The 13,571-nt window shown below is 38.5% G+C and overlaps 1 protein-coding gene across 2 annotated transcripts in view; it reads right to left on the reverse strand.

Moving 5' to 3' along the window:
- LOC146364268 (copine-9-like) overlaps positions 1–13,571 on the reverse strand; it is a 98,134-nt gene that overhangs the window by 16,257 nt on the left and 68,306 nt on the right. For both annotated transcript variants that reach the window (XM_084916378.1, XM_084916377.1), the window contains 9 exons: positions 12,895–12,936; positions 12,500–12,575; positions 10,260–10,313; positions 9,970–10,031; positions 9,502–9,548; positions 5,722–5,903; positions 4,019–4,146; positions 845–947; positions 224–281 (listed from right to left, as the gene is read on the reverse strand). In XM_084916378.1, the coding sequence (XP_084772504.1) occupies positions 224–281; positions 845–947; positions 4,019–4,146; positions 5,722–5,903; positions 9,502–9,548; positions 9,970–10,031; positions 10,260–10,313; positions 12,500–12,575; positions 12,895–12,936 (752 nt within the window). The remainder of the gene's footprint in view (positions 1–223; positions 282–844; positions 948–4,018; positions 4,147–5,721; positions 5,904–9,501; positions 9,549–9,969; positions 10,032–10,259; positions 10,314–12,499; positions 12,576–12,894; positions 12,937–13,571) is intronic.

Below are 13,571 nucleotides of genomic sequence, written 5' to 3' on the forward strand. Positions count from 1 at the left end.
GAGGGGCTGGTCATCTGTCACATAATGAGTCAGCATTCATCCACCTCTATGAGGCACAAAAACTTCTTTGCAATTTTTATGGGCAAATTGAAAATGTGCATGAAAACATGGATGGAAAGTCATCTACTGTGACATGGAAACAGGCAGGATAGGACTTTTTTTCCACCTTCACATTTAGCCATAAAATAAATAATAGACCCTGTTAGTATACCCAAACACTTACCATCAAACTCAGCCGGCCCAACACCTACGATGATAATGGAAAGAGGGAGTGATGCTGCCTGTTCAGACAAAAGGAACTCATTAGATTTTTAAAGCCACGGGTGAGAAGCAGGAAATTAAATGTTGATTCACACTTGTTAAATGTTTTATCTTGTTTTGGGCGAGGCTATTAACCTGATGCAGCAGCCTACATTTTGTGATTTAAAGTAATGACCTGAGAAATTTACTTTGCACTGCGTGATGGGTAATTAGGATGAAGACAATAACAGAGAGCTTGCTTTTAATGCTCTACACTGTGTGCTTTGAGAAACCTCAGAACCCAACCAAACACTGCTTAAAAATTAATTTGATGGGTTACTGAAATTACTGACCTCTTCAAACACTAAGTCAATAAAGATGAAAAAAAAAAACTCCCCTCTGTTCAAGAAAAGCTTCACTTAGAGGCTCTTACCAAAGAATGCTAATCGTTTTTATCCAAACAATGTAAAAACATTATCCTCACCCCACACGCAGGAGAGTCAGTGGGGTCACAGAGGGCTGTTATTCATCAGTACGCCTGCAGCTTTAATTTTTAACACATGCATGCAAGGGAGTTGTATACATGTGGTGTTTGTTTACTCACATTGACCACAGCCTCTTTGGTCTGGACCATGTCAGATATCACTCCATCTGTGATCATCAACAGGACAAAGTACTGAGAGCCATCTGTAATCTCTGCTGCACAGCTGGGGAATGTGCATAGACAGACACACGGACACCCACGCACACACATAGACACACACATAGAAATACACAGGTTAAAGCTAATAATCTGTGCAAAGAAAACATAAGAAGGCCTGTATGTTTTCGGGGCAATGAGCTGCAGATGAGACTGATTCAAGCTTTGTCAAAAAACACAAAACTAAATTTATTGAGAGCTTATATAGAATTATTAGTGCTCCTGTAGAACATTAATAAATAATAATCAAATAGTCAAATGCAAAAACAGACAATTATAAAGTACCAAAGTGAAAGTGATCGTTCTGTCATAAAACGTGTCATCCATTCTTTAAATTACTGCCATGTTGACTATTGCTGTTGGATACATGCTTGCCTTAGTCCCATAGGAAACTGCAGTTTCAAAATATAAATGCAAAATATAAATTATTTTGAATTGAAATCATGAATTACACTAAACTTGAAAATGTCAGTTTCAGAAATTTCTTTTTGCACATTTTGAACTGATAATAGATTTGAAAATTTCAAAAAGCTTGCCTGGACACAAAGACCACTTAAATGGCCCGCTTTCTACTTTCTGTTGTAGATGGTAAATGAACTGGTTTGGACTGATTTAGCACTTTTCTATCTGAGCACTCAAAGCGCTTTACACAACTTGTATATTCACCCATTCTACGCTGTTTCTAAGTGCTTCCTATCTAACATCCTCTTTCCTCACACATTCATACTCCGATGGATGCAATGGAGAGAAACATGGGGGTCCTTTCCCAGGGATACTTTGCATAAAGACTGGAGCACACTGTGATTGAACCATCAACCTTCCAGTTAGTAGCTGACCTGCTCTACCAGCTGAGAAACAGAAAAAAGATTAATTTATATTATCCTGAGCCTCAATTCATCCTCTGTGTGAAATAAGGAATTTTAGCTCCTATTTTAATCTCTACTTTATTTATGTTAAAGTAGATGCTAATGTGGGACTAGGCTCTGTAGCGCTTACAAAGGGATACACTAATAAATGACTTTTTTTAATAACAAAAAAAATAAATAAATGCTAAAGTTTTGCCGACACCTAATATGACCGATGTTTATGGTGGATAATGTTAGCAAAATATGCTTGACAATGACTGCTATTTCTCTTACACAATCCTGCCTTGCTATAACACAATACAGACTTAAACTATATATAGTTACTGCAATAAAAAGTGGACTTCATATCTTCTACCCAGCATAGCGACCCATCCACTCACATCAAACAAACTAAAACTACAACCCTGAGCCAGAAACCTTTTAATAATAACAAGCACCCCAAAGATAAAATCCTGCAACCGCGCTTCTCATTTTTCCACTGCTCTTCATTCCCTGTCCATCATGGGGAATGATAAGAAAACAAGAGTATGTACTCACATCGCTAAAGATCAACTTTAACTCGATATGAAGCCAAATGAGTTTCAAGCTGGATGTGTCTGCGTGTGTTTTTTACCTGCTGCTTGTGAATTTACTGTTAGAGGGAAGAATCTATCACCACTGACTTCCCTGTTTTGTGTTGATGAAAACAGTATAAATCTGTGTCAGTCAGTGTTTCTGTGCCTTTGTGTGTAATTGTGTGTGGGTGTGGTGTTAATAAATGGGATTGTAGCATACTGCTAGGATGATTTTGTGAGTATGTGAGTTTTTTATTTATATTCTCTTAGCACCACTTTAATGCCTTCTGCTGCTTGGCACGTGGCGTTCCAACACAGGGTGGGATATATAAATGACAACTGATCATTCAGTGCACGTAAGTTTTAACGTCCAACATTCTGTTCTGCTCGAACAACCAGAGCAAAAACATGCAATTTACTGTGGCAGCAAAATCTTTTTCTTTCCCGTTTTTTTGTAACACATCTAGGAACCACTTCAGAAATAACGATGCAGGATATATAACAGTTATTTGCACAAAGAATCTGAACCTTGAAATTCTGAAATACTAAAAAATAAAGATTTACACATTTCCTGTGTCTCCAGTGCTTTAACTTTTTGAATGTGTTTAAGTGTCAAAGTCATAAAAAAAAATCGATACATAGTGACAATACGTTTTTTTTGTCATTTGTTTAGTCTTTGACTCCACTGTTATTGCCTTCATCAGACTTCAGATAACACCAGGATGATGTACAAACATCAGATTGATCAGTACTGGTACTTACTGAGGACATCAGAATATCAGATTTTCTTAATTCCCCTGTGTAACAGGCTCATTTCAATTTTATAAAATGCCATGCTGCACAAATTATACATACGATGAACCAAATAGGTGTCCATAGAGCTACAAAGCCCAGGAGCCTAGACTTACTGTTTTTTGCAACTTAATATAAGAGATTATAAAGGTTTTTTTTATTATTATTATATATCCCTGTATAAAAAAAATATATTTAACTCCTCATCACAGCTGTCTCCTGTCTAAACTTCTGACCTTCAAACTTTCACAAACAGCATTGCACATATATATATAATCTTAATGCTACTCAAATTCATAGCTTTCTCCAGGATGTATAGTCTGTGCACAGTATAGGTTACAAGAAAAGTAAGTGTATGTGTAAACTATGTTTATCTCTGTGTTAGCTGGAAGTTTAATTTTTACTGTTAAAAAAAATTGATTAACCACTTTTCATTTTTTAACACAGACAATCCACAATTTTCATAGAGTAGCCGAGCTTCTGAAATTGGCAAACTGACAATTTTGGATTATACAATTTTGTCTAGAAATAATTTATAAGAGAAGCTTTGAAAATATTGGATGGTAAATGAAATGAAAGGACTTCTCTGGATTTAACATAGCTGCTTACATCTGAAGTTTTTTTTTGCAGTGGTCTCAACAAAAACTCAATATTTTAAATATTCTTTAAAATTGTATTTTCTGGTGCCACAGAATGATTAGCTGATGGGAGGCTGTAACCTTATATCAGTAATATAAGGCAGTCACAAAGCCTATAAATGATCAAGATATAAGCACACAATTATTAAAAACTAATTTGATGTAACTACGTACACCTACTACTTAAAAATATAATATTTTACCGCATACATCCATCTTCAAACTTACTTTGCTACTTTGTTGATAACAGGTGCAAAGTTAGTAGGTCCATACAGCTGCACCGCCCTCAGGCTCTGAAAATAAGTCTCCAGGACTCCCTCGATGCCCACACAGTTTGGATTATCACTGTCACCATTCTGCAACAAACAGCAGACATTGCCCTTATGAAGTATGCAGTCCACATATAGTGTATATTAAATATTATACACAGGCTGGATATGCTGCTGTCAGCTTTGATAAAATCAAATCTATCTACATTTAACTGATTATAATCTGATTAGATTCATCACCGGGTGATGAATCTCATTTAAAAAGAGAGTACACACATTTACAACCTGAGTCAGTTTCACTCTTTACACTAAAAAACTGGCTACTTTCTCACATAGCTGCCCAGCTCCAGCACAAACAGCAAGTATCCAGTTTTAAAGGTTTCAAAAACACATACATTGTTAGGAAATGCACTTTCGTCCCCTGTCCTTGAAGCATTCATCAACATGAAACATGAGAACAGATAGATATTTTCTATTCAAAGTTTCCACGTCATGTCACATTTTTACTACCTGCAAGTCATTTTTGACCAGATTTGATGCCTGAGACTTGTGAAACTGGAGTCATGGCACTGTGTGTTATATTCTGCACATTCACCCTTTTTTTTTATCAGTGATGGAATATTTTAACTAACACTGGAGATGAGTTACATGTTATGTGGACATCAAAATACTACTCCTTTGTCACTACTACTTCACAACACTAACTATAATCACCCTGAAACCAACAGCAGATGGACCAGTGTTAAAGAGCTAGCAAATGTTAGCTAATCCGCTCTCATCATCTTTTGTAAATGTTTAAATGCTAACTACTTTCTTGTCCTTTTCCTTCCAAACAGTAATATTACACAGGAACATTCCAACCAGTAACATAGTAAATAATACATACAACCATCTGCACTTTTCTCCCATCCTGGCATATATGTAAACATCACCAGTGCGCTGCTGTTTCAGTGGTTACAAGGTCCAAGAACTTCAGTTGTTTTTTTAGTTTTTTGACATATGATCCAAAAATGCATGGTTGGAAACAGATGGGAAACTGTCAGATCTCTGTTCCCATTATTAACCAGTTTTAACCAGCGTGACGAAAGGCATATGGATAAAAATGCCAAATGTTAAATCACTTTGATCAGCCAGATTCCCCTTGCCAACTTTTTATATGCGGTGATTGCATTCACTGCAGTGTCTTGGGGGGGGGGGGACATTTTTTAATGGAAAGGACTGTTGCCCCTGTGGTCTTCAAACTGAAAGAGCTAAAACACTCTAACACTCAAACAATAGAACCAAAGAGAAATAAATGCATTTTTTTTTTTAAGTAGTAGTTATTTCTAAGAAGTTTGTCTATTTTTTAAAAACAAATCTTGCAGTTGTCCTGTCTGTTGAAGCACTTCTGTAAGACCGCAGCAATCAATACTTTCACAGCACAGGTAGGTACTTCACTTCAGCTTCATAGCCACTGATTTTTTATTGGTTTGTCCCATCGGGAGGGAGCCGGGAGGAAGTGGAGCGGATCCTGAGAGATTCCTGCTGGCAGGCAGATGAGCCAACTTCTCAACTTGTACAAACAGCTGGTGTCACGGCCGCGTCTTCTAGTCCAGCACACCCTGCCACAGATGAACTGTGCATATTTGCCTTCTACATTTAAACCGTGTGTGTGTTTCTTACCAGCGGGAACGCGTGGGAGATTTTGCCATCGGGGGGCAGCTTAGCACCGAAGCCATAGGCAGGAAAAAGCTTATCGCTGTCGTAGTCCTGGATAATTTCTCCCACTGCTTTCAGTGCCATGGCATATGCATTCATTTGGTATGGACTCATATAATGGAGGGAGGTGGGCTGGGATGGGTTACCTTAGAAGAGGAAACACACATGCACACACAGCACAATGTGAAGTGAACAGTGCCTCCTTCTCTCTGGTTTGTTTTCATCTGCAAAATACAAGCAACACTAAATCACCAGTGGAAAACTATGAGATGATCAATGCCAAGAAAATACCATATGTTTCATCTCCTTCTTTCAGGTTTTCCCGATGCAGCAAACAGAGACAGGCTATGGCTGTGATGAATTATGTAAAGACTTGTGGGTGTACCAGTAAAATCTGATAGTTGCAGGGAAAGAAGACACTTTTTATCTCTGGAAAATCAAAGACTCATGGAAACAGGATTTTTTATGGGGAATTAAGGGGTTTATGCAATCATGCTAAATGTCTTAAGAAATTGCATTGGTATTGCTAGCGCTGTAATTATTGCACACATATAAAGATCGCAGAATGTGACTAAAAGACAGCTCTCTCTTTGCCCCCTTGGGATAAGGTGGTTTGGACTCTCTCCTCCATTCTAAAAAGAGTGCCCTGCTTTTAAAGGGGATGAAGGGGAGGGGTATAGGGGGGTGATTTGATTATCCACGACAGATGCCTGCTCCCCACACACCCACTGATAATGTATTCCCCCTAATCCCATCAAGCTCCCAACTGCGCTGCAGGTGCACCTCTGGCCATGAAAATACCAGACACATTCACCATTCCCTGTGCACGCTGCACGGTTGACTGCACGTTCCATCATGTGAAAATAAGAGCCTTAATGTAACAATCTATCCAGCACCCACCATCAAGAAGTTGAGTATACCTGCCAATGAAAGGTGAAGGGTCAAATTATATTAGGGACGGGAAAAGAAATACCTTTGCTGTGTCTAACAGCCGAAAGCACAGTTTCAGACAGAGGAGACTGCAGTTAGGAGAAAACATGAGGTGATATAACTGAAGAGCATGCTAATTAAGTAGCATAAAGGCACATTTCTCATATATCATTTCCCCAGCAAGAGCCAATCAAGCTTCGTGCTGAATCCAGGCTTCTGTTAAATACAGCTGATTTGCACATTTACCACCACTTCCAGCTTAATGCTTTTAAACTAAACTGTTTTAAGCTTGTACAGTTTTGTCAAGAGCACCTGGAGTAGAATATATTTTTGATTGAAGCATGGGAATCTCCACAATGCTCACACCAAAAGAACAGACAGTGTAAAAATGCTTTTTAACAGACAAGACAGTGCTGGGTTTGGTGTATAACGTCACAAATAAATCCATGTATGTCTGTTTGTCTGTTCTTCTCATCTTTTTACCTGTCCATCTGATCTACCTCAAACTTGGCAGATCAATTGCAAGGGACTACATACTTTGATTAAAAGTAATAGTGAGTGTTGGGAAGGTTACTTTTATAATGTATTCCACTACAGATTACAGAATACATGCCCCAAAATGTATTTTGTAACGTATTCCGTTACGTTACTCAATGACAGTAACATATTCTGAATACTTTGGATTACTTAATATATTATCATGCTTTTTACAACTACATGAATGTACTATTGCTGTGTGATTTATTACTATTACTGAAGGTTACTCGCCATACCAATACCAACTAGATTTTTAAATCTTAATATAAATGAGTAACAGTAGGGTGGACATTAGGTAAGGCTGCACCTTTTGCAGCGATCTCGTATAGAAAACGATATAAAGTATATAAAACAGGTCCGCGGCTCCGAACCGTAGTAAAGGGACCTCTGGCGGGTTCCGTGTCGGGCTCGTAGCCGAAAACTAGCTTTACTTTGTTGTCTGGGTCAACTATGCTAGCGAGAGACAGAGAGAGGCGTTGAAAGGCTGCTACAACGGAACTTATTGTTTTGGAGGAAAACACGACCACAGCGTACAGTCGAGTCTTAATAGCTTACTTACAACTGGACTATACTGCCCACGAGGCTAAATTCTTTAGGGCTATGCTTGTAACACTCTGCCTATTGCCTTCATATTAAATAATTTTTTGAACAATAATTTAGAAAAATATTTCGTCGCCTCATTATGCGGGCCGCAAGTAGAGGTGACATGGGCCGCAAGGTTGAGCATTAGAGCCTCTTAATGTATGTTTTGTTTGGGTTTCCACCGGCGTGGAATTACCAAAAATAGAGAGGGGACAGCCTAACATATGAAACAGGGAAAGGCCACCGTGTAATCCCTGTATTTCAAGAAAGTAACTCTATTCTGAATACCACCTTTTTAAACGGCAACTGTAACGGAATACAGTTACTCATATTTTGTATTTTAAACACATAACAGCGGTACACGTATTCTGTTACTCCCCAACACTGGTAATAGTTTTATATTTTGATAACATGAGCCCCTATAGGACAGCACTTAATGACAGTGGGAAGGAAGTCCTCTGTCAGAAGACTTATGGAGGGTTAGCCATCTGCCACAAGTGATGGGGAGGAAGGGAAAGAGAAGTATAAAGAGCACAAACAGTACAAAAACAAGTTTAAGACATGCAAAGGTAATATATATAAGTGTATGGGGAGTGAATGGATGGGGAATGGATGCTTAATGGATTGTGGGAAGCCTCCATTCAGCTTTAGCCTGTAACAGCAGGACCATCATTAAGGGATGGTTAACGGTCACCTGATCCAGCCCTCACTATAAACTTGATTAACAAGTACAGTTTAAAGCCTTATTGCTGTCTCCTAAACCCAAACTGGAAGCTGTTTCCACTCGACTTCTGGAAACTCCAGGAATCACAAGTCTGTACTCAGAGAGCATGCGTTGTCCCACCTAGAGTACCAAATGCTTTCTTTGCATCTGTTTAAGACAGGATGCTTCTCATTTTGACAATATTGTACAGATAAAAGAAGGCAGTAATAGTTCTTTGTTAAATATGGAAGTTAAAGGACATGTCCTAGCCAAAACTGACTCCAAGGTTCCTCAGAGTAGTGCTGGAGGCGAAGGTAATACCATACAATATAAGTAAGTTCATATTATTATTAAAAAACAATAATAATGCTATTATGCAGTAATATTTGCAGTTAGGAAGCTAAATCGAGTGGGTGATTAGATTTGGTTAACATAAAGAATCGAATCCTGTAGAAACAGCTGACCTGCGCCAAACTACAGATTAGCAGCACATCATAACCAAAGCAAAACAGACTGTAGTCACAACATACTGTGAAGTATTGCTTTGCAAATGCTCACATGAGCTTTTTAGCATACCAACAAGGGCAAAACCAAAATATTAAGAATAAGTTCATACCATGTGCCCTACATTAGTTTTGCTTGCTAGCATGCTAATAGGTGCTATTTAATAGGTGTAAGTGCAGAGGAGTATAATGAGGGTGTCATTAGATTTCCTGGGAAAACCAAAGAATGGCACAAACTTTTTTCACCTCCTGAAGGTGCTGAGATGTCAAAGGTCAAGGCAAGCTCGTGCTGTTAGTTCACAGCAATCTACCTAGTGAGACATTTCATTTAGAAGCAACTGTCAGCCTCACTGTAGAAGAAACACGGGATCATAACACAAAAACAGCTTCTAAAATCAACATTGTATTTTAATTTTTTGGAAGGTCAGAAAAAAAGTAATACGTGCACACATCACAATAAAGCAAAATGGTTGTGAGGCAGTGACTTACCATTGGACGCGGTGAAGTCTATCGCCACAGTGAAATTGAGTTGTGTTCTGTGGTAAATAAAATAAAAAGAAACATGAAAGAGTAACACGCACTTTAGCCCACTTGACAAACACTCTACAAACCCTTCGAACACACAACTCTACCAACACGACGAGCCGTAACTCGGTCTCGGTAACTAGCTAATTAGAATGGAAGGACAATATTCCCTTCACCATCTTGAAACGCTAATTAGATAAAACAAATAGAGCTGCTAATTAAAAGTGAATGAACTGAATAAATTAGTTATTTACAAATAAGATTTACAAACACCGACTTCCTCAAAGCTTCACCCTTTCAAAGCCAATATGAGCTCAGCATGATGCTTTTGGGAAACGTAATCTTGAGAGATACTCGCACAAAGACACAAACCCTCAAAATGGTGGCTGTTGACACTCACTGTGAGCGCGGGCTAATTATTATTCTACTCACCCTCCTCGGATGAAATCCACAAAGGTATACTCAGACTCCACTTTGAAGGACAGCAGTGTTACCTGGCAAACACACACATACCAAAACACATACAGAGCGATAAACAGAACAGGACGGTGGGAGAGGGACTAGGGCCAGGCAAAAAAAACTAAACAGGTGGCCAGCCAGTGAAAAGAAGCAGATGTAAGAGGTGATGATACCTATACTATACTATATGATTCTATAAGACATCAGTAAATAGCAATACAGAGGAAATGACAGGCAGTTATGGGTGACGTGGGTGCACTCACAGTTCCAGAATTGATGTATTTCTTTTTTTTGCCTTTCTTCTTGGGATTTAAAACCTGCCCGTGACAGAAAGAGCACATTAGTGATGATGAGTGCCTCCATAAAACCACCTTATCGCTTAAAATGAAGTGCAAAAACGAACATGAATAATTCAGCAGATTGCTGATAATGGTGGCAGCCTACAAATCGATCTGATGTGTGTATAGAGAATTGAGAGAACATCCGTGTGCACGTCCGTCACTATAAAGCTCATCAAAGAACTTTCTGTTTTTTTCTCTCCTTCAGACCACATGGTTTTCCAGTAATTATGTTGCAACATTACTATTAATTTGTTTGGCTGGAACAAAGTACATCTTTACTGAGGAGATTTGAATAAGCTGGGGGCAATAATAGATTTGTCAGTTCAGTGTGCGTTTGTAGCTTTTTCCAGCAAAATAATGCAACACATTTATTGGTTTCTATTTTATTTGTGAGTGTGTGTGTGTGTGTGTGTGTGTGTGTGTGTGTGTGTGTGTGTGTGTGTGTGTAATGACTGATATTATTTATTTCATGGTGTATACTGATGTAATGTTAACAGTGCATCCCATGGCTGATTAAAATCTGCTTGTCTGGACTTCATCACCTTTGACAGGAGCCACAGAGTCTCCACTGTGTTTTACAGTCAGCTACAGACACTCAGTGCTGTATCTCTCTATTGACCTCTTTCATGAATATTCACAACAACTTGAAGTGAAACTTTTAAATTTGGATGGTGTTACCACTGATTTTCAGCCCAGTTCTTGTGTAACTTGGCGTACCTCAGCCCTTTCTCCCTGTTTCCCTTAGTTTCCTGGCATCCACCCTTCCACTGAGACCATTTCTGATGAGGATTTGGTGAAGAGAAGACGGATCGATGACGTGCCAGATGTATCTCTTAAGTCTTTGCTGGATTTTTTCCTGTTTCTTAAGGACATGACTTTGTGACGCAGATATATTTTTTAGGTACGTCACTTCTTCTTTTGTCCAGCTTCCTCAACATTTTTAAGGACACACTGCACACCATGTCGAGGTATACCACAAATAGCATATCAGCCAATTTTCCACAAACAGCTCATTGTGAATCACCTTGTTGGCACAAAAATACTATGTGTCAGGCTGTGCAATAGGGGAGTTTGTAGTGTAGTGCACTTGCTTCTATCATGAAGACTCAACTGGCACTAAATACTAGGAATGACCCAGGTGCATTTTTTGTGCTTGAATGATTCATAGGTCAGTGTTAAGTAGCTTAACAAACAAACAAAAAACTTTCTCTGAAAATAGTCAGGCAGGATTAAAGGATTAAAGGACTGGACTAAAAATGAGTGAAAAAGCTTCCAATGGACCACCAAGATGGTTCAGTTTGTTGAGAAAGGGACTCATATGTTAAAGGGCTAATATAAGGGCCCTGGTTTGATTCTACCTCAGGCAACTACCTGTATCATTGTGTGACAATCATATTATATTATAAATACCAATTCTTTTGTGTTTCAAATGCATTGTGGCCCCTGCAAATGTGATGATACATTCTCTGTGTGTTTATTCCCCACAGAATCTTTGCTCAATAGCATAAAACTATAAGGAAGTCTAGCTCCTACAGTAATCTAGAAGTCTAGAAACAAAACACAGTTGTGCAGTAGTCCTTGTCCCTGTTACATACTCTGGAAATCAGTGCTGTTCATACTAGCTGAACCCCCTCCTCTCTGTGATACTCTAAAATCAATGTACAAATGTGATGGAACTTGTTATACTGTATATATGAAAAGTGCCCTTTAGTGGGAATCAGTGCTAGGAAGCTCTCTCTTTCAGGTAGGAATACTAAGTTAGCACAATGCAACCTTATAAATGTGAAAACTTTTTTTAAAATATGGACAATAAATCATTACTGCATATGCTAAATCCATATATTATTGTGACAATGCCAAAGTCATAACAAGGTATGTAAAAATACACGACTTTGTATTTCCTATTACCTGTCTGTTTATATGTTCAGGAAATTATCCTTTCAGCTGAAGGTTTCATAACCTTACATTCTTTTACATTTTTTTTGTCATTTTATTTGTTTTTACATTCATCACTTGAAATCCAGTCTTTCAGTTTAGAAAAAATTGTGCCATTGTGAGGGTTCGAGGTTTTTAGAGATTAAAATCACCTAAATTGGAATCGCAAGGTCTTTATATGATGACGGTGGTATGAAATAACAAGCCATCTCCATGTTGTGTCTCACCTCATAGACATTGAACTGGTTCTGCCCCCGAGACAGCTCTCTGTAACTGGTGGTGAACTCCCCGATGAAGTCATGGCTACAGCAGACAGCACCCACACAGAAAAGCAAGCAGGAACACAATTTTTTTACATAAATCATTTTTTCATCTGAGCTATAGAGCTATATATTTTTTTCTTTCTTAATAACTGTCAAATATGGATCTTGTTCCTATTAATCTCCAAACCAGGCCTATCTGTCCTGGCAGCATAAGTTTTGTAGCACATTGTGTCAAAACCCTTCAAGCTCTTCACCACCAAGTTTGTCTCACAGACTGTAGACAAGACGTTTCACTCCCTTCTAACACGAGTCATCAGTGTGTGAAGGTGTAGTGAGTGCTTATCTGCGAATGCTCTTACCTTCCATCTCGATCCCAGTCATAGACGTCTACCTTCACAGTTCTGAAACAGACAAGCACATATTATTTTTGAAGGCCGTGGGTTTTTTTGTGAGAAACTTGAACCTCAAATTATGTTTGATTGAATAAAAAAAATACTTTTTATGCCATCATATCAGGAGCAGATAGAGCTGATTTCAATTTCAATTTCAGATTCCAGAGAAAAAATGAATAGAAGTTTCCACATATAACATTGGAAGCATCATCTCAGCTTCATGAACAGCCAAATGTGCTGCATGTTGTTTGGCACCACAGCTAGCAGAGAGCTGCTTATTTATGATCTACATGGAGCTGATGACATTTTCCATTCAGTTGGTTGTTATGGCAGCCTCCTTTTCACAACTAGGACAAATAGTCAGTTCCCAGTAAATTGCAGTGATTTTTTTTTTCACATTCAGTGAATGATTAAAACTAGTGGTGGTGACCAACTGGTCGTCCAGAGGTTGTTGGTTTCCATTACGAGGTAACTGCACAGGTCTCCCTGTCTCCAAACAACAGCAGTGTCATTTATAACCTCAGATTATTCACACATTTCAAACTGTCTCAGTAAGTATGCACCAATGAATGAAACTCAACTGGTTGCCAACCTTTTGTATCCTTGTTATAGTCCTATACAAAAGCAAGTGCTTGTGTCATTCT

Source organism: Perissodus microlepis, chromosome 20 (genome assembly GCF_051167445.1).
Source record: "Perissodus microlepis isolate ML-2025 ecotype Zambia chromosome 20, ASM5116744v1, whole genome shotgun sequence".
Lineage (NCBI taxonomy): Eukaryota > Metazoa > Chordata > Actinopteri > Cichliformes > Cichlidae > Perissodus > Perissodus microlepis.